The sequence below is a fragment of the Castor canadensis genome, chromosome 1 (assembly GCF_047511655.1).
Source record: "Castor canadensis chromosome 1, mCasCan1.hap1v2, whole genome shotgun sequence".
NCBI classification, from domain to species: domain Eukaryota; kingdom Metazoa; phylum Chordata; class Mammalia; order Rodentia; family Castoridae; genus Castor; species Castor canadensis.
Genome location: NC_133386.1, coordinates 94695774 through 94723116, shown reverse-complemented (window position 1 = coordinate 94723116; position 27343 = coordinate 94695774). Strand labels below are relative to the sequence as shown.

The window sequence follows — 27343 nt, the reverse complement described above, 5'->3', positions numbered from 1 at the left end:
CCACCCTTTGAGAGCCACTGACATGGTGAGATATCTGCCGAATTGTTAAGATTTTTTTTTTTTCATGATTTAACCATAGATTTGTCTCTAATTTTATTTCCACTATTGTCCCTGTGGAGTCTATAGAACCACTTCTAGTTTCTCAGATTTGATGGGCTCTGACTTACCTTATATTGTGTACATGCCCTCTTCTCCTTGTAACCTCCTTTTTAAACCATAGATGACTCTCCTAGGCAGCGTGAACTTTCTTCTGCATGTGTTCATAGTGCTTTCTATATCTCTTTTAGCTCTTACCATGTTATAAATTTTTTCTCACTATGGAATTCTAAAACAAATATCAAGTACATTAATGAACAGTGCTTTAAACAAGGAATGTGTAAAGAAATACAAAACTAAAAAATTCGTATTATGTCACTAATCCATTACTATTATTAGTAATTGAGTAATGTCAACAGCCATGAGTGAAAAACTCACCATAATATTTTATCTTTCAATAAACTTTGCGCAGATTATGAAACTTTAAGTTCATTTGGCATTCTGAGCCTCCATTTTATTTCTGTCAGATTCAACAGCTTCATTTTCTTTTTACCTGTCATTGTCTTTTTACCTGGTTTAAGAAATAGTAGCAGTTTCATTGCCATTCGCCTTGACCTGCTGAAAAGGGAGTTAAGAGGTCATTACATTGCACTGTAGTAATTTGCTTGGTATTTCTAGCCAGACTATACTCAGAACTCTGAAAACAGGTATAGTTCTTAAATTTTATGATCATCATATCTTTCACTTCCCAATAGTTCAGTGATAACAAATTATGGTTGAATGATTGCTTACTTATTCACAAAGTAAATAAGAGATACTAATGTTATTTTGTTTAAGTGGAAACAGAAAAGCATAAAGATAGTGAAGGGAATAAAATGTAAATTAATGTATTATTTAATTATGACAGGTCTCTAAAAGTGTAGCCCTGAATGTTTGTATTAGGAGGTAACTGACAGGGAGAATAAAAATAGTCATTTAAGTAAGGAAATAAGATACTAAATTAAGAAGTTAGATTATTAACTAAATAAATAATAACTAAATAAATATTTGCAAAGCATTTATGTATGAGACAGAGTGCTCAATCCTAAATTAAAATAAATGGAAAAAGATAAATGTGGTTTCATAACTTCATAGAGGTATTATCATTACTAAAATAATAATAATTTTTTAAAAAAGAAGTTTCAGATTCAGGACACTAAACTGAGTACACACGTTTGGTCCTTCTTATTTCTAAGACCTTATGGTAATAACAATGTAAAAGTGCAAACAATAATGTAGAAATTGTGAGTAAAATAATGACTACCAATGCTAACTACTCTGATTTGATCACTGCACATTGTATGCATATATTTGTGTATATTGTGTGGTAATAAATTTTTTTTTGCAGTGCCATGGTTTGAACTCAGGGCTTTGTGCTTGCCAGGAAGGCACTCTACCACTTGATTGCAGCTCCAGTCCTTTTGCTTTAGTAATATTTGAGATAGGGTCTCACTTTTTGCTTAGGCCAGCATGGACTGCAATCCTGTTTACATTTTCCACCATCGCTGAGGTGACAGGCACACTCCACCATGACCAGCTTTTTCTTTTCTTTTTTTTTTTTTGAGGGGGGAAGCTGGGCTAGCCTGGAATGGCAATCTTTCCAATCTCAGCTTCTCATGTAGCTGGGATTATAGGCATGAGCCACTGTGGCCAGCTGAAAATTAATTTTAAAAAAGAAAATAATGTGACAAACACCCACTCATGTTAAAAAAAAAATCCTCCAAACAACTAATCGTAGAGAGTATTGAGACTTGCTAAAAGGCATCAGTGAACACCTGTGCTCAATGAAATACTTTGTGCTTTGCCTGTCCTTTTCTAAGAATAATACGTATAGGGTGCTGTGTTTTGTTTTTGTATTGTTTTATTTTTCTTTGCAAGTTTTTTCTCCTCTTTGTTTTGTTCTCTAACGTACATGTTTAAAAATTTTACTCATATGTCTGGTCTGATACACCTCAGTTGTCTAAATGTAACAAAAGGAAAACTGATTAGCAGTTCTTAGAGCATACATGAGACTTGTCTCTTTGAACTTCACTTCAAAGTGATGAGCCCTTTGCTGAGGAATCTTTGAAGTCCATGTGTATAGTCTTCAACAGCTCAGAGTTCCCATGTCAGAATTTTTAAGACTCTTCAAGATTACGTCCTGTACATTGTTGAAAATTCTTCTCCATGGCTTCTCATTTTTCTGTGTATCTTATGAGCACAGATACTTGGAAAGCCTGTGTTACAGAGTAGCAGAAGAATGATTGGAAGTTGTAGTGTCTTAGTCATAAGCATAGGGTAAATTATTTTACTGTCCAATATAATAATGATGTCTCCTTCCAGTACAAGGGTTAGACAGATTTTCATATAGCTCCTTATAAAGATTGAGGTTTTCCAAGGTTACAGTTCCTGTATTGTGACCAAAACCCTTCTGCATGCATTGCATCCACAAGGGCCTGCCTTCCTATCACTCCCATAAGACTTGGGGGAGTGAAGGGGAACTGATAGGAATGAGAATCTCATGCTGCCTGCTATGTTGTGAATAATAAAAATATTTTGTCTTTGACACAAGAGTTTCATGTCTTCTGCCAACCTCCATGAAACCATAACAGACTAGTTTGTTACCTTGCAAGTAGGGTTAAATCTTACAGTCTTTACAGTTCTTGAATAGGTGCAGAAGACTTGCTTGTCTCCTTTTTGGAGAGTAGGCAAGCCTTCTAGGCTCATAGTAGAGGAAGAATTCTGGAAATCTCTTCATTTAGTATACAGTATGCCTATGCTCACATGTTTGGGCTCTCAGTTTTACCAGGTGACTTTCAGCTTGGAGGGTTTCTATTTTGTATTTTGTCCTTTCCAGGGATAAAACCCTCCAGACTCCTGCTAGGTTGAAGGAGGGACAGCAGCTTAGTGGCATATAATACTTTGGAATCTGTTCTGTCTTTTGTGGATAGCTCACCTTCTCAAAAAAAAAAAAAAAAAACTTGCCCAACTTCTGCTTAGAATTGCTATCTTCCTTCAAACACCCATACTTCACACACAAATACATGCTGTCTTTTTCTTCCTTCTTTCCTTTTTCTCTGTATCACGTGTTATTTTCAAACATATCATTTACTTACTTATTATGTTTACTCTTTATTACCTCCCCTTTGGAATGTAAGCTTTGTGAAGTCCGAGATTTTTCTTTTATCTTACCATGTATTTTCAACCCTAGAAGCTACCTGGCGTATAATAGTTACTGATAAAATGTTTGTTAATTAGATAGATGAATGAATGACTAAAAGGAAGTTGTGCATCTGTTGTCCTTGCTCCTATAAAGACTTTATTATCTGTAAGTCATTTGTATGTCTTTTTTTTAAAGCTTTAAATAAAGATGTCAGTTAAGTATATAGGCAACTTTCACTGAAGGTTATCGTTAGTTGTTCCAAAGCAATTTGTATCATTTCTTATCCGATGCTAGAATCCCTTTAGTAATAATCACAAAGGTACTCATTTTTCTGTTTGAGCATTTCTAGCACTCTCACTTAATAATATTGGGTATGTCTTACTAGTATTTTCCATGGGATTTGCGGAAGAATTGGCTGCAAGGATGTGAGGAATGGAAGAAAAAGAATTATTAATAAGACTGCAGATCTAGTAAGTGGCAGAGGTAGGATTTAAACCCAGCCTGTCTAGCTCTAAAGTCTGTGTTCTTAACTACTATGCATACTGCTTCTAGATGAGGAGAGGAAGAAAAATAGGAGAAAGGACAAAAAAAAAAAAAAAAAGCTAGCTTATGAGGTAAGAGTGAAACTAGAAGAATATAATGCCCAGAAAACCAAATTAAAGACGTGTTTCAAGAATATGAAAATATATAACTGTGTCAGATGCTGACTATAAATCTAGAATGAAGTCTGAGAATTTTCCATTGGATTTAGTAAAGTGGACTTCATTGGTCTTGATAAGAGCTGTTATGGGGGGGTCAAAGTCTAGATAGAGTGTGAATTAATTTTTGCTCTGTAAAACTTGACCATACAACTCAGTTTAAAACAACACATCTCAGATTATGTGTGTCAGGATTAGCTGCATACCTCAGGTTCAGGATTTTTCTGAGGTTTCAGCCAGTTGCTTTTGCTATATTCACACAAATCAAGCCATTACTTCTGCTGTATTCACAGAAGTTCACCTGGTACAATGAGGAAATTAGGCAAGAATGTGGATACCACAAAGTGAACATCTATGAGGCCATCTTGAAGGCTAGTTATCACAATAAGAGCTAAAGAGAAAATGGAAGGAGATGAATTCAAGACAAACATTCTTGAGGAGTCTTCCCAGAAAGAGCAGAGAAATAGGGAGTTTTATCAGATTCATCTGAAGGTAGATACAATAGTGAGCTTATAGAAATCCTCTGGGTTTTTTTTATTATTATGTTATAAAATAAGAATGAAGGTTATCACAGACTGAAGGCTTGGTTTGGGAAGAGAAAATAATTCATGAGATAGTCATCTAGGAATGTGGGGAAATAATGTATTCAGAAAATATAGTATGATTGCTAGATAGCACTAAAGGCACACTTGAGATTAGTGATTATCCAAACAGTTGTGTATTTTCCTCCCTGCCCAGGCACATGCATTTTGTAGGTAAAAGAATGGATTAGGCCAAGAGTTGTATTTACCAAAGTTAGGATTTATACAAGCCAATATTGATTGTTTTTTTGTTATTGGTGTCGTTTTTAATTTTATTTATTTTTTTATTGTTGTGCTGGATGGGGTATATTGTGACATTTATAAAAGTTCTTACAATGTATAAAATATATCATACTTGAATTCACCCCCTTCACCATTCTCTTTCATCACCCCTTCCCCCCTCCAATTGCAGGAATAGTTTCAACAGATACCATTTTTTCCTTCAGACCAGCATGTCAAAGCAAGAGTAGCATATATCCTTAATAGGATTATTGTTTGTTTGTTTTTCTTTTGAAATAGGATCTTGCTAATTTGCACAGGTTGGCCTGAAGTTGCCAGTTTTCCAGGTCATCCTCCTGAGTAGCTGGGACTTAGGTACATGTGACTGGCATTCCTTAGGATATATTTAAGAGGTTGTGATAATGATGAGTCTTAGGATTTAAAGTAGGTAGGAGGAAAGTGAGGACTTGAAAGTAGAGAAATAATGGAAAGGAGAAAGATTCACAGAATCTATTCCTAAGTGGGGTCAGAGGATTGTTAGACTTGTGGTATTTAAGGAAGTTAGCAAAAATAAAGAAACGATTAAAATTTACATTGTAGAGGAATTATAGTCATGGGTAATATTCAAGTCTGGAGAATAATCTTAGGAGCAAAGAGCTAAGCAAGGCTACAAGACAACAACACACAAAGAGATGAAAATGAACCTAGGAAGTCAAGGACTAGAGAGCTTATACCAAGAGTGATGATTAAAGTAGTTTTGGAGAAAGTAACTCTGAATGAGGAAAGACTGCCTTTAAGAAATAAGGACTGCCAGAAATAGGTATAGTAGGGGGGAGTAGGGGACACTTGTGGGAGGAGAGGGAATGAACAGAGGAGATGAAAGTGAGGGAATATAGTTAACGGAAATAATATACATAAGCGAAATAGCACGATGAAACCTCTTGCAATTGCTTTAAGTTGGGTGGGTGGGGTGGGGGACAATTTAACCAACATACAAGGCTATTCGGAATTGTCACAGTGAATCCCCCCGTACAAAGAATATATCCTAATAAAAAAAAGAAGAAAATAAATAAGCTTCCAGGAGTTTGTAGAGCCTGCAGAAATGAATGAGGTTGTACAGTGATACTTAACTATCTAGTGACATGAAACTCAAAGCTGATTTTAGAGAAAAGAGACCAAATATCTGAACAAAGAAGCTCCAAACTTGTCAGTAGGAGTGTAGGAGAGCAAACAGCCCCTACTTGAGAGAGAAGCAGCATTCCTAGGGAAGAACAGTGGGGAAGCCTTCTTGAGGCCAATGGCTTCTAATTGCACATTACCTGGATGCTTTAAACAAAATCTAATTTTTATTGAGGAAAATTTCTTCTCAGCTCTTCTCTGAAATATTCAGAATTGGGTTTCTGATCTACTTGATTTCTCTTTATATACATGTTTCGAAATATCTCAAACTTACAGAAAAGTTGCGAGTACAGTATAACTTTTTTCCCCCTGTTCGTATGCAAACATACGAACCATTTAAGAGTAGTTCACTGGCATATATACATGTTTTCTCCAAAAGTAATACTAGCTCCCATTATCCTTAATATATTTTCTCTTGTGATTAATTCCGTATATGTGCCAGTCTCCTGCCACTGCTCTTTCTTCCTCACAGGTGTTTTCTTTGCACTACTTAGGCTTCATTTTCATGCCAGGTCACTCCCCTAACATGGACAACTTTCTCACCCCTTGTCACCTCACAGAGGTTTTAGGCTAAGAAGTTCTCTTCAGGGATGGTCTCCTCATCGTACTTAGACTCTAGAATATGTTAGGCTGCTGCTGCCTACGCATTCTTCTCCCCCAATCACATATGGAAATCTTTCCTGTCCCTTTTGCACTCATACTGTTTCTCTTGTATTGTGTTATTTCTGGAGGATAGGATTATAATTCCAGGTGAGTTGTTGAATGACTCAACATTCATAACCCAAAGGCAAAACAAACTGCACAGGTTAAGCAAACTGCCCTCCATAAGACTGCTGCTCCTCACTTCAGATATCAACCATAGTTCAGTGGTCTGCAAGCTACTCTTACTTCTAACCAACTAGTTACAAATTTTCCTTCATGTTTGATAATTCACTAGAACAACTAGCTTAACTCAGGAAAATGCTGTACTAGAAATTTCATTTTAGCAAAAGTATGTATGTACAGATTACAACCAGTCAGAAGAAGAGATGCATAAGGCTGGTCTGGAAAGTTCCCACATCTGAAGTTTCCACTGTTTTCTCCCCATGAAGCCAGGATTCATTACCATCACCCCACAAACATCAATATTGTGACAATTTGCAGACAATTAATCAACCATAGAAGCTCACTCAAACTTTGATGTCCAGAATTCTTATTTATGTATCATTATGTGGACATGATTAATTAACTCATCCCCACTACAAAGCTCAAATCTCCTATCCTTTTTCCCTTCCTAATATGAGGCTTATTTCATGTGGCTGAGAGCCCATAATCACATAGTTGATCTTTATAGTAGTGTGTTCAACCCCCCTCCTGAGTCATCTCCTCAGCATTAACTGTCTCTAGGTCTACCAAGAATCACCTCATTAGCATAAACTACTGGGTCTCACCAAACATTTAGAGTCTGCTTCCCAGAAGCTGGGGACATAGGTTAGAACAAATTCTTTATTCCAAGGATTTGGAGCTTACCTCCCAGCATTTAGGACAAATGCCAACCAAATTCTTTACTCTTCAGTGATGGAAGACTAAATTGCTTTTTGTCTGTGACATACAAATCAATTGTTCACTCTAAAATATCTTCCCTGAGATTTCCTCATTTTTCTTTCAGAGTAAGAAAAGTCATATAGTTTTATAATGCTTATAATGTACGTATTTATTCACTTTTCATCACAGAAATTAGCAAGCACTCAGTAATGTTCTAATGTTCTTCTATAAAATATTAATGATAATAGAGTAATTTGATCAAACAGTATTTTAAGATAAGAATACTTAATTACTTGTACTATTACATTTTTGTCTTTTACCTGTCAATTATGTATCTTATCTGTTTTAGGTATGACTTTAGCCTTTCCAGCTTCAGTTCATGATTCTCTGATTTGCAGCAAAACATTTCAAATTCTGTATAAAAATGAAGAGGTTCTTTTAAATGATGTAATGATCTTCAAAGTTAAAATGTTGTTGGATGAAAAGAAGGTAAACATCTCTTAATACATACTTAGCTACATATTTTTTAAGACTTTAAGGCATATTGGCAACTTTCTACATATAGTAAAAAAGGTATCTCATACTGTAATCTCTCTCCAGATTGAAGAAACCCTTGAAGAAATGAATTTTCTTTTATCCTTGGATCTACACTTTACAGATGGAGATTATTCGTAAGTAGGCTATTAAAGCAATTTAAAAATATTTAAATACTTATGACTTAGGAGAACAGTTAGGCCTGCTCTTTTGTGCCTGTGCTCATCCCATGAGCTCCAAGTACAAAACCAGAGAAGCTGACAGAATATGAAATAGTTCCCTAGACTCTAGAAATTTCACAGTTTATATAATATCGCTACCATGAAGTATTTTATGACTCAGCCTTGACAGTTGTTTCTAGTTCATTAATTTCTAGAGCCCTTGACAAAGTTTTAAGGACCTGGTACTCTGAACTTGCCCCCACACCTGAACATGCAGCTACATTTTCGGGACAAATTTTGCTGTATTCATTCAAAACAAGAACCAGAGATCCATTAACAATTTTATTTTTGAAGGACTTCCCCCCTCCCCATTTCAAATGTAGTTTTCAGAATACGTCTTGAAAATTGTATGTGAATTTAGATTATATATAGGACATTATTTGAAAGGTGTGCATTAGGTGTACTCATCACCACCATGGAGAGGAATAAGAATTTTTATATGTAACTACTGATCCTCTGAAATAGTTACTACAAGCTTTTTAAACCAAGTCAAGATTCTTTAAGTGGAGTAAGCCGAAACGAATAGGTACTTCATTAACTGAAAGTAGAATTCATTTGCAGGCACTCTACCACTTGAACTATGCTGTCTGAATTCTGTTTTGCTTTTCAGTTATTTTTTCACATAGTGGCTCATGTTTTTGTCTGGGGCTAGCCTAAGACCACAATCATCCTACCCACTGTGTAGCTGGGACCACAGGTGTACACCAGGATGCCCTGCTTACTGAGATGGGGGTCTCACTAACTTTTTGCCCAAGCTGGTCTTGAACCTTGATCCTGCAGATCTCTGCCTCCTGAGTAGCTGGAATTACAGCCATGAGCCACTGTACCTGGCTTTGTATGTGTGGATTTTAAAGAAGTATAGATATAATTTTTATAGTACTTTAAGATTTTTTTGTATGTTATGTGTAAATGTAATAACAAAGGCTATCTTTTATTATAGTTAATGTGCAACAACTTGCTTATTTTTGAACATTTAATAAAATCTTGTACAGTAAAAATAATTTGATATATCTTTGGAGATTTATTATAATAGGATTTGACCTGTGTTATACTGAAAACTTGTAATAACAGTATTCCTTATAGACTAAAATATACTTTAACATGAGATTATTAGATAATTTTAAAGGACTCACAGGGTTATTGGTTAAAAAAAAAATGTCTATATCATATGCTGATAGAAAAACTACAGATAGGACCTGACTATTTTCTCAGTTGATACTTTTCATCAAACAAGTTTATTGCTTTTAAAATTACTCTCATCCTATTAATTGAAATGCAATTAAGTGTTTTTGATAGTTTTAACTGTTCTACAAAGTATTAGTATACTTTACTGAGCAGTCCACATTTATATCCAATTTTTTGCTTTTATAGGGCAGATGATCTTACTGCTTTACAACTAATAAGTAGCCGAACATTGAAGCTGCACTTTAGCCTCTATAGAGGGCTTCATCATCATGCTAATGTTATGTTTGATTATTTCCACCTTGCTGTCATATCTGTTACAGTCCATGCATCATTGGTTGCACTACACCAGCCACTTATAAGGTAAATGTAGCCAACACCTTAATCCGTATTAATGAGTCTTTCATTTTTATACTGAAAACCTACACTTTGATAAGGTAACTGAAATGGTAAAGAATTTTTAAAGTTATAATTATTAAGAAACACTTTCATTTTATAGTAAAGTATGAAATAATAAAATTCAAGAGCATGAGATCATGAGATTGATAACTTTTTTATTACAGAACTGTGAAGCAATTTTTGTCAATCCAAATGAGGTGACCAGGTTAAAGAATGCAATCCAGAAATACCCATATAGCATTGTTTCATCTGTACCTGTTTTTTTCCATTTCTATGTATCGTTATTGTGTATTCTCTAAAGAGTGTATGAATTTATCTTTAGGTTTTTTTCTTAGTCTTTTTTTTGGAATGCACTAAGTTTACCTTCTTAACTCTATGCTCTACACAGAATTAGTGTTTGCTTTCTAACCAATTTTATGGATTTTTACTAAGCCTGTTAAAGCTACATTGTGCTATTTTAGTTTTAAATTGTGTAATACTCTGGGCCGTAATGTACTGAGATAATCTTTTTTTCTGACTGTGGGGAAGACATCATGATTGGGAAGACAGATTATTTTTCATCAGTGTAAGAAAATAATTCAAAGCCTTCAGTTCATGTAGTAAAATATCATCTGGGTAGTTAGGACAGGTAGTAGATGGCCACATCAAATCACTAACTTACATGAAAGTACTCTTGATTTGATTTCTAAGTGATCTAAAATTTCTGACACAAATTTGATTGTGACAATTGTTATTAGGGATGATGCTTAAGCTATTTGATGGTAAGCTGACTTACCAGAATGCTAGGTAGGTCAATTTCCAGATTTTCCCTCAGAGTTTAGAGAAGCCCAACACAGTTTGGCCTCTCATTACTTTAGGGTACAGAGCCAGGTATAAGAGACTATCATTTGCCTTACCTTCTTTATAAAAAGATCTGTAACTGATTGTTTTGCCATCTTTTTCTTACCTCTTAGGCCTTTGGAGATTGTGCTCAGTTGCTATAGCTTTTGTAAACAGGAATGTGTTTGCTTTATAATACATAATTTTATTATAAACTACTTCTAAAATTTTTGAAAGTTCTGGAATAGATTATTGGGGAATAACATTATAACCGAAACTTCTTTGAAAAATAGTAGGTTTTTAAAAAATTCAATTCAATATTAAAAAAAAGAAACTCAAGTAAATATGAATTACATGTTAGATTTTAATGCTAAAAGTTTGTTTTTTAAAAATACATTACTATAATTTTCTGAATCTCTTTTTTGTAGCTTCAATTAAAAATCCATAATTAAATTGTTAAAAAAAATAAAACTTACCAAGACTATAAATCTTGCTTAGGTTCTCTCCTGAAAAATATACAAACAATTCATAGAGGTTAGCTCAGGTTCTTAATGTTGCTTTTTAAGGCCCTAATTAAGTAGACGAGTGATATTCTCACATCACTAATCCTGGTGGTTAAAAGTGTGCTTCCTCTTGCAATGCAGGAGTTTTTACCACAGACTAGTAGGAGAAAGGGGCACCTCAACTTCCAGAGCCCCTTTATTGGAGGGAGAAGACATTTTTGCCTCAGAGTCAGAAGCCAAGAGGATTAACTGTTGGCTCTGGTTAGTGACTGGGAAAGAAAAACAAGGTGTCTAAAATAGCTAAGATGGTGCTGTTCTCTGCATAGCTGCATGGACCCTGTTTCCACTCTTGTGCTGCTAGAATGGTGCTCCGAAAGCAGCAACTTTCCCTGCCTTTCTTTGTCTATAAATGAGAAGTTGGAAAGGGGAAGCAAGAAAGGGGAAGGGAAAGCTTTTGCTGGTGGCATGCTGATAGAGGGGTCATGTCTAAAGGAATAATCTTATGCTTCAGCAAGTTTCTCTTCAATTTCTTATCCTCTAATCAGATTGAAAAATTTTAAATTCATAACATCTTTTTTAAAAGTTAAACTCATTACATCAGGTATTTAAAATTAGTGGATTTAGGCTTTCTTGCTTATTTTTTAGCAGTTTTTTTTTTTTTTTTTTTTTGAGACAGGGTTTTCCTTTGTAGCCCTGGCTGGCCTTGAACTTTTGATCCTCCTGCCTGAGCCTTGAATGCTGAGATTACAGGTGTATGCCACCAACCCTGGCTTAACATGACCTATTTTTTATGCTTGAATTTTTTTAACTACAACTTTTATGATTCAGTTGTTAAAATACGTTGTAACAAATAAATTTGCCATTGACTTTCACCTGCCTTTTTTTGCTGGGATAAGATATTTTTGCAAAACCAATTGATTTTACAAAATGAAAGGCCACTCTCTGCTTATGGCAAAATTGGTTTACTTTCCTATCTTTTCCCTTTTTGCCAAACCGAGTCCAAATGCTTTGGCCTACTTTCTCAAATATAAGTGTGTATTATTTTTAAACACTTAAACAGAAACACACTTCTTACTGTATGGAATTTATTGCATACTAATTATAATGTTGATATTGATAGAAGCAGCTTATACAGTATGTGATGAAATGATGTCCTGAAGCATAAATAAAAATTATTTTAATAAAGTTCAAGCCTTTTTAGTGAAGAAAATTAAAGGAATATCTTATTTTTCAGTTATAGAGTCATCAGATAGATTTGGTAATTTTTCTTTTTCTGCATTTAAGTGGTGGCTCTATTTTTGTAAATATCATCCATATTTGATAACATTTTAAACTTGGTAACTGGTTCTGACAAATCATCATTTCCAAATTAAAGTTTGAGTCTCAATTGTCATTTAGCTACTCTGGATGCCACCTTGTTTTATCTTCACTATCTTTTGAGATTTCCTGAAGCCCAAAAATCAAGAAGCAGTCTTAAGTATCTGGCCTTATTTTTTTTAATGTTCATTGCATTTTCATAACTATTTAATTTTTTTAGTATTGATATTCTGAATAATTATTTAAATTATCAACAGAAAGAATACTGTAGAACCCTTGTTTTTCTGTTTGTAACATGTTCTTTTGTAAATATCTTACATTAAAGTAGACTCTTAAGATAATAATAATGTAATACTTAATCTTCCAGCTTTCCTCGTCCTGTCAAGACTACTTGGTTAAACAGAAATGCACCAGCACAAAACAAAGACTCTATGATTCCTACTCTGGAAAGTGTGGTCTTTGGTATTAACTACACAAAGCAGTTATCACCAGATGTAAGAATTGCATATGCTTTAAATGTTTTTTCCTTCTTATTTTGAGAGAAATGTGTTTAACTATTTATCTGTGAATGTGATATTTGTTTAATTTTTTGAGCTCAGTAATTTGCATATCTAATTAATATGATAGAAAAATTGATAGCTATCTAATACAAAAGTCAACCTCAGAATAGTAATCTTAAACTTATTACTGTTACCCATTGATCCCTGAACAGAACTGGGAGAATCATTCCAAAAAAGCCTTTTTACAATGACCAGATTGAGTTCCAATTTAGAATTGTTTAAGTACAGCCATTACAGCCATTATTATAAAAGGAAGTAGGCTTAAACTGTAAAAGCAGAGTGTCTACCCATCAGTCCAAATATAATATGAATTTGATGTTTCAAGAAAAAAACATAATTCAGTCTGCTCGTTTATTAAAAACTCTACTATAATTGAAATTGCTGTGGTCACATTTTTTGTGTTTAAATTACTTATGTGAAGAAAGAACTCTGTTAAATATTGCTGAATTTCTCATATTTGAGAATAATTGTCAAACACTTAGGTTTTTTTTTTTTTTTCAAGAGTGGTGTTTTTATATTTTTGTTACTAATACTTTGTATTCCAACTCTGTTCTTTGTTTAGGGTTGTAGCTTCCTCATTGCAGACTCCTTCCTACATCATGCCTATCATTTTCACTATACACTCTGTGCCACTTTGCTGCTAGCCTTCAAGGGATTGCACAGCTACTTCATTACGGTAACAGAAGAGATTCCCTCTTGTCAGAAACTAGAACTGGGTATGTTAAAAGTAGCCAGACCTATCCTATAGTTCAAGTCATTCTCTTCATTCATCTATTTAGATATTCTAAAACTACTGTTTGTGTGCTTTGCTTTTACTTCTCTGTCAATTCCATCTTTTTCAATCCTTGATAATCACTTTTTGCAATTTAAAACTTTTGGTTATAATTTCTCAGTGCCAAGTCTTTTGATTACATTATTTTAAAAAATCATATGTCAATATAGTAGTCCTCTTAAAATATACTTAGAAAGCAAATGTAATTATCTATTGAATCATGGGAAGGTAACTTAGATCCATACCTCCAAGCATTTAACAGTCTAAACAGATTGTAGGTACTTAAAACAATTTTATATACATTTGGTTCCTTTCATAACACTTTAAGGAACATTATTCAGTGTTTTAACATTTTGAAAATTAGATAAATCATTTTCTTTAAAAAATCAAGCTTCAGTTTTAATCCAAAAAGTAATGTCTGCATATATGTTGTAATGCATAATAAAAATCATAGTGTCTTAATTTTCTTTACTGTTTATAGTTTGCAAAATGCTTTTAACATACATTGTTTCACAGAAGATAAATTACTGGGATTGGCAAGATAAGTTTTTATTACAAACCTTTTATGATAGTTTTATTAGCTTTTTTTAAATATAAGCTTATAAAAAGCACATTTAATCTCTTTAGAATAAATTATTTTTATCATTATGTGTTTGCATAAATCAGGAATTGCTTCTAAATTTTACTTAAATTAGCTGGGCATGATAGCACACAGCTGAAATCCTAGCATTTGAGAGACTGAGGCAAGAGGATTGCGAGTTCAAGGGCAGCCTGGGCTACATAGTGAGTTCCAGGCCTGCAAAAGCTACATAGTAGACCCTGTCTCAAAAAAAAAACCATAGCAAGCATGAGGCCTGGAGTTTAAACCCCAGTACTGAAGAAAAAATTTTTTAATTAAATAATGTTCTTTGTATATTTCTTTGTTCCTCAAAAATCTCAGTATTTAAATAACATCAATGCAGTCTCTGAAGTAGTCACTTAAATAATTTGTAAATCAAAAACATTTTTGTAGGCTGATTAATAAATTTTGGTTGTTTAATGACCAGATCAAAAAAATTATTAAATCATAGTACTAATGAAGGACAGTATCACATATACTGGAAAAATAGTATTTACAAAAAGCGGTGCTGTAAAGCTTGAGCACCACTTGGGATGATATTCTGCAAGAAAAAGTGTTAATAATTTTAGTGTGGAAGACTGTGGTAGAATTCAGGGAGGCATTGTTTCATGCTTGGTGCACATTTGGAGCTGGTTTTGTTACTTGCTGTCTTTACATATAAACATAAAGTAGTTTCCATTCTCAAGGTAAGAAGAATGAAAGGAATCAGGTGTGGTGCTTAAGTCAGAAATGAAAGGTGAGGACACTCAAAAGCTCTCACAGTGACACTTTTTAATTGTGTAATTCCCTTGAGCTTTTAACTGGAACCTACTATGTCAGGTACTATGCTAGGTACTAAGGAAAGGATAGTCCTCTATCTTTAGGGAACTTTGGCCTCTATTCCCCCTCCTCTCACCGCAACACAGCACAGCATTGAAATGAGCAGAACTCACCCAGCAAAACAAGGCCCCTGTGTGTCTATATGAGATGGGCTTATAAACACCTGTGTAAAGAAGATGTCCACCTGCATTTGACAGTCAAGCAGATTGACATGTAATAGTTACAAATAAAAAACCATGTGAACCACATTTTAACCTAGGGAAAATATTTTTCAAAAATTACAAAATATATTTATTTTTTATTATGAATTTTAAAATTATAATTAGTTAAACCAAAGCATTTCTCTTTTCAGAATCAAAGCCTTATGTTAAATAGTTTATACAGTGTTGGCACTTTTTGCTATTTTATTAATCTAATTGTAACATAATTCATTTATTATAATTTTTTCTCAAGTAGGGATGACTTTCAGGTTGTATTGTATATCTGTGGGTTTATAGTTGTAATACAGAAGATATCATAATAAAAAAGCCCTTACCTAATTTCAGAAATCAGTTGCTAGATAAATATGAACTTTATTGCAAATTACTTGTTTAAAATATTTTACCAGAAAGTGAAAGTCTAAAGCAAACCCAAATTTTAGTTTTAGGTAAGTAAATCATAGAACTAGAGTAAGATTAATAGTGCCTTAGACATATTTATTTAAAATATATTTGTTGAGTAGGTGAATGAATATGTGAAATAACACAGTACAATTTTTATTGTCACTTGAAAAACTTTAGCCATCAACACAAAGCTTGAATAAGTTTTCTAGGGATTTTTAAAATTAAGACTCATCTTCAGTAAATATTTATTGGTAGTATTTGTGTTGTTAAACTTTTCTTCACTATTTTTCTTTTTATCATAAATTCTACTTATTCTTGAATGCATCCTCTAGGAAAATATCTGAAAATGCTATTAACTATTAAAAGTAAGAGTATTTGTTGCATATCCTGAAGTTATGATGGTTTATTTTTGTCCTAGCACAATAAAATTCACTAACATATTTCCATAATATATTGCTTCATAAACATATTCACCAGTTTTAATAAGGGGATGTTCTCAATTGAAGAATGTATTATATTTCCTTCTATTATCTAGCATTTTTCTTGAGTTTCCATGTAAGCACATATTTAAAATTCTTAAAATCCACCAGGCATTGAAAAATTTGTCTCAACTCTTTTCCCTCTTTTAAAATAATACCTTGAATTTCTTTCTGCTTTTTTGCCTTTTTCTTTTCTTGTAGATGAATGATGTACATTTTGATAATATATAGATAAATGTTAGTTTGGTGCAAGAAACTCAACTAAAAATAAGAGTCAGTACTTGTGGAATGTAGGTTTTGGCAAGTCTCATAATCTATCTGAGCCATAGCATCTACACTTATAAATGCAGTTTATGGCCCTAGCTGACCCTGAGATCCCTACAAACACCAAAATTCTGAGTCTAAGAAAATAAAACATAGGGCTGGGGCCATGGCTCAGGTGATTAAGAGTATGAGCCTACCATGTGCAAGACCCTGGTACTGAAAGAAAAAGAAAAGAAACATTACAAATAATGTTGGAATAAGAAATAATGAGTGTCACATACATTTAAATTTAAAAAACAAAGTAATAAATAATATAAAGTTGAATGTACATCATTTGTAATTCTGATAAACTAATTAACTAACTGCACTATTAGATCAATACTAAGTCTATTATTAACAAGTTGGAAAATTCTAGTAAATTTTGTTGTGAAAGGAGTATAGTAACTAGTGCTGTGTACAATCCTTATAACTAGCCAAGGCCAACATGCAGGTCCTATATGAGCACCTTCTCAGAAGAAAACAATCAAGAACCCAGAAAGACACCTGTATAGGTATGTTTACAAGTAGGTTAATTAAATAATCCCTTTTAATTAGTATGGCATTATGCTTTAAATTAGTGTCTAATTTCATAAATGTACTTATTAATATAATGTATCCCCACCACTTTTGTTTCAGAACTTACCTGTAAAATAAATTTTGTTTATAGATTTAGGTAATTTCTTAATTATTTCATAATATTGAAGTTCCTACTTAAAGCTGGAAACGATAATTGCAAAGATCTCTTTGGCTTTTTACATACTCATGTGAATTTCTATGCAGACCACTCTTTTGAAACCACATATGTTGCCAGGACTTGCTGGTTGAATGATAGTGCCTTAAATTTGCTTAAAGTAATTTTACCTTTGCGTAGGCTTAATGATAAAACATAATTAAAAACTAAAGCTACTTTCATGCATCACAGAAAGAAAAACATCCTCATTATTTGATTTTGTATTTTTAGTCAATTTGCATTTTTTATTCCACATTAAAAAATTATCAAATCACTACTATCCATGTTATATATATATTAAAGAAAATATTCTGATCTCTTTATCTTATATATTTCCATGTTAAATTTTATACTTTTATTGAATAACAATTGTACTTCATTTACTATCTTTCTGTAGGTATACTGAAAGTTTTTACTTTGTGTTGAATACCAATCACATTTTTTTAATTACAAAAAGCTGTAAAAATTTTAACAAATAAAATTTCAATATTTATTTCTTAGTTGTCAAAAGTATAAACAAAAGGAAATAAAGAAGACAAAATCTTTCTCAATATTTTTCAGGTGAAAATTAGCCCAGAAATATTTAACTTCTAGTTTTTACTAAAACAGTTAAGAGAAACTGATTCTTTTAACATGAGGGGAAAACAGAAAGACTAAAATTTTATTTATAGGCATTATTTTTAGAAAATAGTTTTGTATTTTCATATAAAGTTACTGTAAGATTAAAAAACTCTTAGTGTGGAATTATGACCATTTGTGGCTTGTTTGTTTTCAGTTGATTAAAATGTACTTTTGAGTTTATACAGTGTAATGCCGTCCTCTCAGTTTGCATTTTGAGTATTCTAAGTAGTTGTATCTAATGCTCTTTGATATCATAAGGCCTTTATGAAGAAAGGGCTAGTTATGGTTGGATGGGAAAAGACTTGATTCAAAACTAAAATATAGTGAAGTTAGTTAAATAATACTTTTTCTGCGATATCTTTTATCCTTACACTGTTGCCTTGTATTAGTATTTTCTGAGCTGTGTAATAAATATCTTTTGAATGGATGGGTAGATTGATAGATTTAGAAAATTAATGTAAAAGATACACATGTACCTTTTGACTCAGTAATCCCATTTCTGATAACTTATATCAAAGAAATAATTAATGTAAAAATACATGGTATAAGCATGTTTATTCTTAGTGACAAAATACTAAAAAGATAATGACAAGCATTTGGGCAAAGAGTAAAATAAGCAAGAAATTATGATGTACCCACACGAAGTAATAATAATGAGCTATTTTTTTTTTAATGCCTTAGCTGTGCTGGGGCATGGGTCAAGTGATATAGCACATGCCTAGTAAGTGCCAAAGCCCTGAGTTCAAACCCCAGCACCACCAAAAATTAATTTTAAAAAAGAGCCTTTATAGCTAAGTACCAGATTTCCATGGAGAACTGCTTAGTGAAAAAAGCAAGATATAGAAAATGTATAAAATACAATTCCATTTTTGTAAAACGTTAGCTCCAAAACTCATATGTGTATACTTGAAAATATGGAAGGATAACCTTGGGCTACCAGAAGGAGCTGATCCCCTCCCAAAAGATAATTTATATAGGATAATGATCACATTTTTACATTTTTATAAAATTGTCATTTTGTGTCATGATATGTCATTTTAGAAGAAAAATATAACTAAAATGGAGTTTTAAACTCAGTTAAAATCCTATGTGATTTTGAAATCATTTTAATTCTGACATCTTTGAAGTTAAGTTTTGCTTTTATACGTTCTTTAAGATGTTTATATTAAAGTACTTCTCAGTATATTGTGAAAATGTACAATTTTAAGCACGTAGGCTGTCGTGTACAAACATTAGAAAAACATATCGAAATCTCAAAGAAGTTTCTTTTCCTTTTTTTTTGTTCATAGGTAGATGTATAATCTACTAAGATTAATTTTAACGAGTTTCTTCTATCACAAGAAAAGAGCATAAGTAATATGAAATTAGTTGTTGTCATATGGACATTGTGACTTTCATACAAGGTTTGCTGCTGTTCTTAGTTTTGGAAAACTGAACATTAGATACTACTGAGCTAATGAGTAAATTCTAGGATGACAAAGAATGAATTCTTGCCTTTGTGTGAGAATGATCAGTCAAACTTACTTCCCAACAAGATTGTGGAATTTTGGGTGATCATGACTGTTTTCTTACAGTTCTCTTCAGATAACTCATTTTAGTTACATTTCTCTAGTTAAAAATTAAGCATATCTAAAGGTGATAGTTCAGGTTTTGATGTAATTCCTTCCCTGTAAAAAACAACTACTTAATAAATCTTGATAGTCTTTCAGTTTCTGTATTCCCTTATAAATATTGTCATTTTAATTGTAAATTATACATTCTTTTGTAGGTGATTATAGGATTTAATAAATAAATCAGTTAGTATGGCAAAAATTTGCTTTACTTTAAGAATATACTATAGAAAACTTTGTTAGAATAAATTTTAAGCTAAGGTTTTATTGAACAGGATTTTGTCACTCATTTTTACTAAACAGACTACATTTCAGGTATGTTTTAAATATCTTAATATTAAAATACTAATTTTATTTTACCTTTTTAGGAATAGATTTTATAAAAAATAAGACATATACATGTAACACCAAATATGAAACTTTACCAGAAATTACAAAATCTGAAATATATTATACCAATTATATATTTTATCTTTTCTGTGACACAGTTGTGCAAGTTACCTTGCATATATAGTCAACATTTTCTTCATAGTGTTGGCCTCTTGTGAAAACTGAAGCACACCAATTACCAGAATATCTAACTAATAATCATATTACTTAAGTGATATATTTATGAAAATATACAGCCCAGCTATTTCAGTCTTCTGTGTTTTTAAGGGAACTTTATTTATTTATATAATTTCAAAGATAGTTTTCAGATCTAATACTGAAATATTTCCTCTAATTACTCTTTACTCCTTTCAGAGGAAATGGATGTAGAAGCTCGACTTACTGAACTATGTGAAGAAGTTAAGGTACTTGGATTTTTAAAGTTCACATTATCAAGTTATTTGACTGGTTTCTGTTATCTAGTCTAAATATTTTGTCTAAGAAAACTTAGCTCTTTCTTAAGTTGCAAAAATAAATTGATTGCTCATAGTAGAATCACAAATTAATCTTTTTAAAAGGAATATTCTGCATATAAGTGAACTAGTAAGGACAATTAATTGATCAAAAGTGTCATTTTCTTTTATTCAAAGATTTTCTGGACAGATTTTTAAAACATCACTTAAACTACATATTTTGTAACATATAAAATGACAATTTGTTTTAATTCAGCAGATTCATTTGTGTCTCTAGCCATTTTTCCAGTTCATTCTTCTAATTAAATTGAACGGATTTTTCTTATTTCGTTATTTTCTTTTGCAAGGAAACTAAATGTTTTAACTTTTTTATGTTCAGTATGTATTTGTATTCGTTCCTGGTCAGCTGTGTTGATGGAAGAAATTAGAGGCATGAATCAAAAATACATATATATTTGGTTAGGAGTATACCTTGGTATATAAATTTTAATAATGACTAGACTTCTTTGAAAAAGTTACTTGCCTACTCCTTAAAAAATCATACATATGCAGGATATGCAAATAATTTTTATTTTATCCTAGAGGGTTTCCTATTAGCTCAAATAAATATTTTCTTTAAAAAGCATCACCAATGTTCTTAAAATAGCTACCCAAAAGAACAGAAATCATTTAAAAATAATCTTAAGATATGTGCAGTGACTATGTAAATCTATTTTTAAAAATTGAATAAATGAACACACACACATATATTCCTCCATAGAAAAACAGTCACTGGAAGATAATTAGTTTTCTCAGGTTAATCATTTTTAATAAGTCCATTTGAAGATAACATAAGGATGGCTAAGAAAAACTTTTAAAAAATTATAGAAAAATAGGACTTGCCTAACTGCATCCTAAAATACATATAAAAGTGCAATAATAGGAAAATAAGGCAAATCCTTTTCTATAATAAATTAAACAACACTAAAATAGTCACCTTTATGTCTAATAGCTAAGTAAATGATAAACTATTAAGAATACTGGAGTTTATAAATGGTGTGCTAGACTTAGCTCTTCATACCATACTACAGAAGCAATTCTCAATGGACTAAGGAGTAACGTCAAAAAATTAGAAATATAAGCAGTTCAGTATGGAATAAAATATGACTCCTTTAGACTAATTGTAAAGGAACAAATAAAATAAGATTGTGATTTGAAATTTCCTTGTAACACAATGTACTTTTAAGCTGAAAATAAGTGATAGATTGGAGGAAAATATTTGAAACAGGCAAGGATTAATGTTCAAAATACATAAAGAACTCCCATGTAATTTCAAAATAACACTCAGGAAAAGTGGATAAACAGAGGCAATTACAAATAGGCAATTCTGAGCAGAACTGGTAACTACTGAAGTACTTATTACTGAAAAACAGGGAAATAAAGACTTTAGAGGCTTGTTTTTGTTTGCTTGCTTGATTTTTTTGCCCATGAAATTTGCAAAAATGAAAGTGACTTTTAATCTCTTATGTAAATAAGGATTTAGGGAAATCAGTGTTGGTGTACATTGTGGGTGATGGTATAAATTGGCCTGATTTTTTCACGAATCTCCATATTACCTCTTATACAACAGTTTTTATTTAATCTAGTTTATAATCACACTCATACATATGTACAAATTGAAATGTAAAAAATTGCATTACTTATTATGACCTTGTGTAGCCATTTAAAAAAATTAGGTTAATCTTTAATCGGATTATTTAACCCAATTTGGGGTGGGGAGATGCTAAGGATTGAACCCAGGGCCTTCCATGTGGTAGGCAACCACTGTACCACTGAGCTGTATCCCCAGTCCCCATATATTTATTGATCATGATACCAGGTACTGTTTTCATGCTGAAAACCTCTTTAAATTACATTAATTAAATGCATAAATTGAAGAAAAGTATGATTTTATCTATGTAAGTAAATCTAAAAGGCTATGTGTTTGATCATGTTTATGTGATTACATAAAATATTTGAAAGGATAAATGTCAAAATTCTTAACAGTAATATAGAAGAGTGGCATGAACAATAAGGATTGTAAAAGGGAATTTATTCTTTATATGCACTTAAATTTTTAGGTGATCCATACATATTTGCACCTTGCTAATAAAATTTTTAGGTACACATATTTAAATTTCAGTATGTAAATGGACATTATGAGATTTCACATCAACAGGCTAGTGTAAGTTTTTGACAATAGATATAATAGGGAAAAGATGTAATGGCAATATTTAAAGAGCTTTTAAAGTCAATAAAAACAATACCTCAACATATTTTAAAAAAATTTTTATTAATATATGATAGTTATACAGGGTGGCATTTCCATTTATACATGTATTATACCCCAGTTTGATTCATCCCCTCCATTATTCTCCCTCCTACCCTCTTCCCCTACTTCAAATAATTTCAAAAGATTTCAGTGTTCTATGTTCATAGAGGTTTAGAAAGTATGTCAACCTTATTCGCCCTCCTTTACCTTCTTCAGTTACCCTCCACTTCCGCGATTACACTTCCCTTAATATGACCTGTTTTACATTCCTGTCCTCCGTTGTTTTATTGTCCATTCTTTAGTGAGGCTTTGCCTTGGTATTTTACCTGTAAGTATATTGTACTTTAATCTGTCAAACCTGCTCTATTTCTCTTCTGCACCCTTTTCTCTCTTCCCTGTATTGTTCAACAGTTTTCAGAGCATTTTGTTGTGTCTTGTTTTTACACATATGATATATTTCAATTTTGTTCACTATCATTTTCTTCTCTTAGTCTCCTCTAACAGTCCCACTTTTGGAAAGATGTTCTGTATATATTGTGTTATATGATAATGTTTGTATTTGTATTTGAATCTGTCTCCCACATATGAAAGAAAATTTGCAACCTGATGTATATTCCCACCAAAAGTGTATGAGGATTCCTTTCCCCCCACTGCATCTTCATCAGCATTTGTTATTGTTTGTGATCTTAATGATAGACATTCTAACAGAAGGGAGGTGGAGTCTTAATGTGGTTTTGATTTACATTTCCTTTATGCCCAGGGATGTTGAGCATTTCTTCATGTGTTTTTTGGTCATTTGTAATTCTTCCTTGGAAAAATTTCTGTTCAGTTCATTTGCCCTTTTCTTCACTAGGTCACTGATTCTTTGGGAGTTTAGTTTTTTGAGCTCCCTGTATAATCTGGTTATTAATTCCTTGTCAGATACACAGCTGGCAAAGGTTTTCTCCCATTCTGTGGGCTGCCTCTTCAGTCTTGTGACCATTTCTTTTGTTGTGCAGAAGACTTTTAATTTCATGTAGTCCCATTTGTCAATCTTTTTCTTAGTTGCTGAAATATAATTATAACAGTTGTTATTATAATTATTACAGTTGTTAATATTTTTGCATCTGACTATAAACTGACTCAATGAATTAAAGAAATTCCGGTCCTCTTAGTGAAAATACCTGTCCCAAGAGAAAAGTTCTGATTTATGGTCTTCCATTATTCTTTGTTTAAAAATCCTTATTCTCTCAATTCAAGAAAACCAGTTACATTTTTAGATGATTCTGCATGTATAATTTAGTACTTCTTAACTTTTATGATCAGTTTAGATGAATATTTAAATAATTGGGATAATACCACTCTTAGAACACTTATAATAGGATTTTAAAATGGCTTATTTACCTGTTTTTCCCTTCTCACTACACTGTGAACCCTAGAATGTAGAATGTAGTCCCTAAGTGTATAGAAATGTAGGTCCTAAACATTTAAAAAATGAACAATAATGTATGAATGAAATGTTTGAAAAGTTAGAAGTGTTTGACAGCTCTGAAAAAGGATTACACACAGCAAAGCAGAACCTAATAACAAAAGAGTGAGGGAAACAAAGTATTTCCAAAAACATTTCAGTCTTTTTTAAGGTGTTTCACATATTTTAAATACTTCACTTAGCTAATGGAGGTGGGGGGTCTTATGATCTTATTTCAAAAATATTTATAACTTTCATCATGATTTATACATTGTGTTTAAAATTCCCAGTATATTGGTGTTAGAAGATGATCATCTGTAGAATTCTAATGGGAATTTTAAATTATAGTTGACATTATTTCAGTAGCAAGATAGCTCGGATTTTAAAATGCTAAATTTTTGAAAACTGCTTCAGTTAAATAGAAAATCATTGGTCAGTTGGTCTCTCTCTACATATGGGTGTAAGCACACCCATATTTCTTTTTTAAACCATAAACTTGCCTTTGAATTAATGTTCTTAGTAACATTAAATTTAGATATATTACATTAAGTCATAGGAAGCAGTAAGGTTTTTTTGTTTTCTTGTCATTTCAGAAAGTAGAAAATCCTGATGAATTGGCAGAACTTATAAATATGAATCTTGCACAACTTTGCTCACTTCTGATGGCTTTATGGGGACAGTTTCTGGAAGTTATAACACTACATGAAGAATTAAGAATACTATTAGCACAAGAGCACCATACCTTGAGGGTAAGCTAAAAAAAAAAAAAAAAGGTATTAGAACATTTTAATGTGTATTATTTATCTTTAAATTTTTCTTCTGAATAAAAAGACTGATTTTACTTAATATGTTAATAAATAAGAAAAGAGACATTTATTATTATGCTATTTTTTATTTCTAAAGTTAATAGAATAAAACAGTTAAGCATGTGTCTTAGTCACAACTCCTGCGACTATAAGAAAACTATCTAAAATTAAATAAAATATGAAATAACATGCTACAGGATTGGAGTTATAGTGGGGCATCACTGTAGATAGAAATCAGTAACCAGAAAAACAACTCAAACTTAGAGTCTCTCTGTCCTTTTCTCTCCCCCCTCATTCCTTTCCTCACCTTACATAGGAATATACATTACTTTTAATTGTACCACCCAGTTATGCACACTAAATAATAGAGATTGTGGAGTCTTTACTCCTATTTCCTGCTTGGGGAACAGGAAATGCTTCACTCTCTCTTTTCTCACCCCCGTTCCTCTCCTAATACAGTTTACTGTTACTTTTATTTTTTATTTTAAAAAAAATAGAGATATGTTTCCACTTGTTACTGAGTTCTGTGTAAGTGAAATCACGTACTGTATGTATACTCTCTTGTATATTGTTTTTTCTTTCACTCAGGACTTTGTGAAATTAATCCACATTTTTGTTGGTTGCTGTCAATTGTTGATTTTCATTGCTCTGATATACTCCATTTAAGTATACCCACAATTTGTTTACTCTGTTGATGGACATTTGGATTACTTTTAATTTGTAGTTATTATAAACCAAGTCCAGTTTCTCTGACATAGTTTCGGTTTTGTAGTGCTGGAGATCAAACCCAGGGCCTTGAGCATGCTAAGCAAATGATCTACCACCGAGCCACAATCCCAGCCCCAAGTTTCACTGAGATACTTACCTGCAAGAAGTTCTGAGTCATAGAGTATACATAACTTCAGTTTTATTAGCAAATGCCACAGTATTTCAAAAGTGGTACCAATTTTTATTCTTCCAGTATCGTATGAGAGTTCTTATTACTCCATAATACTCTCCAACTCTGTACATTGGCAAACTTTTTGAACTTTTCGAATGTGCGATGTTATATAATTGTGGTTCTAATTTGCATTTTTCTGATGACCCACATAGTTGAATACCATTTCATATGATTATTGACTGTGTGGGTTTTCTCTTTGTGAAATGCCTGTTCCAAGTCTTTTGCCTATTTCTCTGTAAGCTTGCCTATCTCCCCGCAATTTATAATTAATTTTCTATATTTTGTTCCTTTGTTACATGTTTTTATAAATAGATCTTCTCTCACTTCATGGTTTTGAGGGATTTTGTTTGTTTGCTGTGTTTATATGTTTTCATGAACTGGAGAGCTGAAGTTTAGTGTAGAAAGATCAGAAGAGAAAAGCCACCTATAGCCATATCTTTTTTATATATAATATATGCCAATCAGCTTCAAAAAAGGTGAGATTTTCATAAATGTTGTGACAATTGAGTGTTCATGTGGAAGAAATTACTACATAAAATTCAGTTCTAAGTGGGTTGAAGACTTAAATGTGAAAGACAAAGCATAGAGCTCCAAAAATATAATTAAAAACTAACAGAATTACAAAATTAGTAAAAGTACTGGCATATACTCTTACCAGAATCACAAATTACCATTTTGGAGCATTGCTTTAACATTACCTTCTTTTATCTGTAGGTATACACATACATACTCTTTTTATCTTTCCTAAGAACAAGAAACAAGGATATTCACTTAACCATTACAGTGATCAATTTTAGAAAATTTAAGTTGATACAATACTAACTTTTAACGTATGGCCCATTATAAATTTTACCAAGTATCTCATTTGTGTCATGACAACCTTTTCCCCATTGTCAAGCAGATTGCACATTGCATTCAATTTTAATGTACCTTTATTTAATCTGGTTATCATCTGTTATATTTTCTTTCTTGACTTATATGCCACAGTATTTCAAAAGTGGTACCAATTTTTATTCTTCCAGTATCGTATGAGAGTTCTTATATATATATGCTTTATATACATACGTATATGTATATTGTATTAGTACAGCAGAGTAAAGTAAGGAGATATTAAAAGAAAAGAAAGAAAAGAAAAGTACCTCCTGTTTGAAATGCAGGAGTGGGAGGGTGGATTGGTGAGAATACTCAGACTTTGACTTTTTTGAAGAGTAGTGGCCAATAGTTGTATGGACTATTAGTTTGAGCTTGTATTTTATTTCCTGGTGATTAGGTTAAGGTGACACATTACTGGGATACTAGATTATTCTTTTTCATTCAATTTTGGTAAATTTTTTTTGAGGAATTTTCATATTCTCTCAAATATTTTAATTTATTTACATTAAATAGCTCATAGTAGCTTTCACTTATCTTTTTAATATATGCTAGATCTACAGTGTTTTCCACTGTATTACTGCTATTATTATGTTTTCAGTCTTTTCCTTGATTGGTCTTACCAGAAGTCTGCCATTTT

General features: G+C 32.2%; 1 protein-coding gene across 18 annotated transcripts in view; it reads left to right on the top strand.

The window, feature by feature from the left end:
- The window catches only part of Fam135a (family with sequence similarity 135 member A), a 105460-nt gene that overhangs the window by 42347 nt on the left and 35770 nt on the right, over positions 1-27343 (top strand). For 7 of the 18 annotated variants that reach the window (XM_074080329.1, XM_074080299.1, XM_074080281.1 and 4 more), the window contains 9 exons: positions 7768-7907; positions 8019-8089; positions 9545-9718; positions 11218-11337; positions 12761-12887; positions 13516-13669; positions 16982-17059; positions 20253-20302; positions 24681-24836. In XM_074080329.1, the coding sequence (XP_073936430.1) occupies positions 7768-7907; positions 8019-8089; positions 9545-9718; positions 11218-11337; positions 12761-12887; positions 13516-13669; positions 16982-17059; positions 20253-20302; positions 24681-24836 (1070 nt within the window). Of the gene's footprint in view, positions 1-3621; positions 3688-7767; positions 7908-8018; positions 8090-9544; positions 9719-11217; positions 11338-12760; positions 12888-13515; positions 13670-16981; positions 17060-20252; positions 20303-24680; positions 24837-27343 lie in introns of those variants that run through there. The other 11 variants (XM_074080317.1, XM_074080394.1, XM_074080369.1 and 8 more) reach the window with 8 other exon arrangements.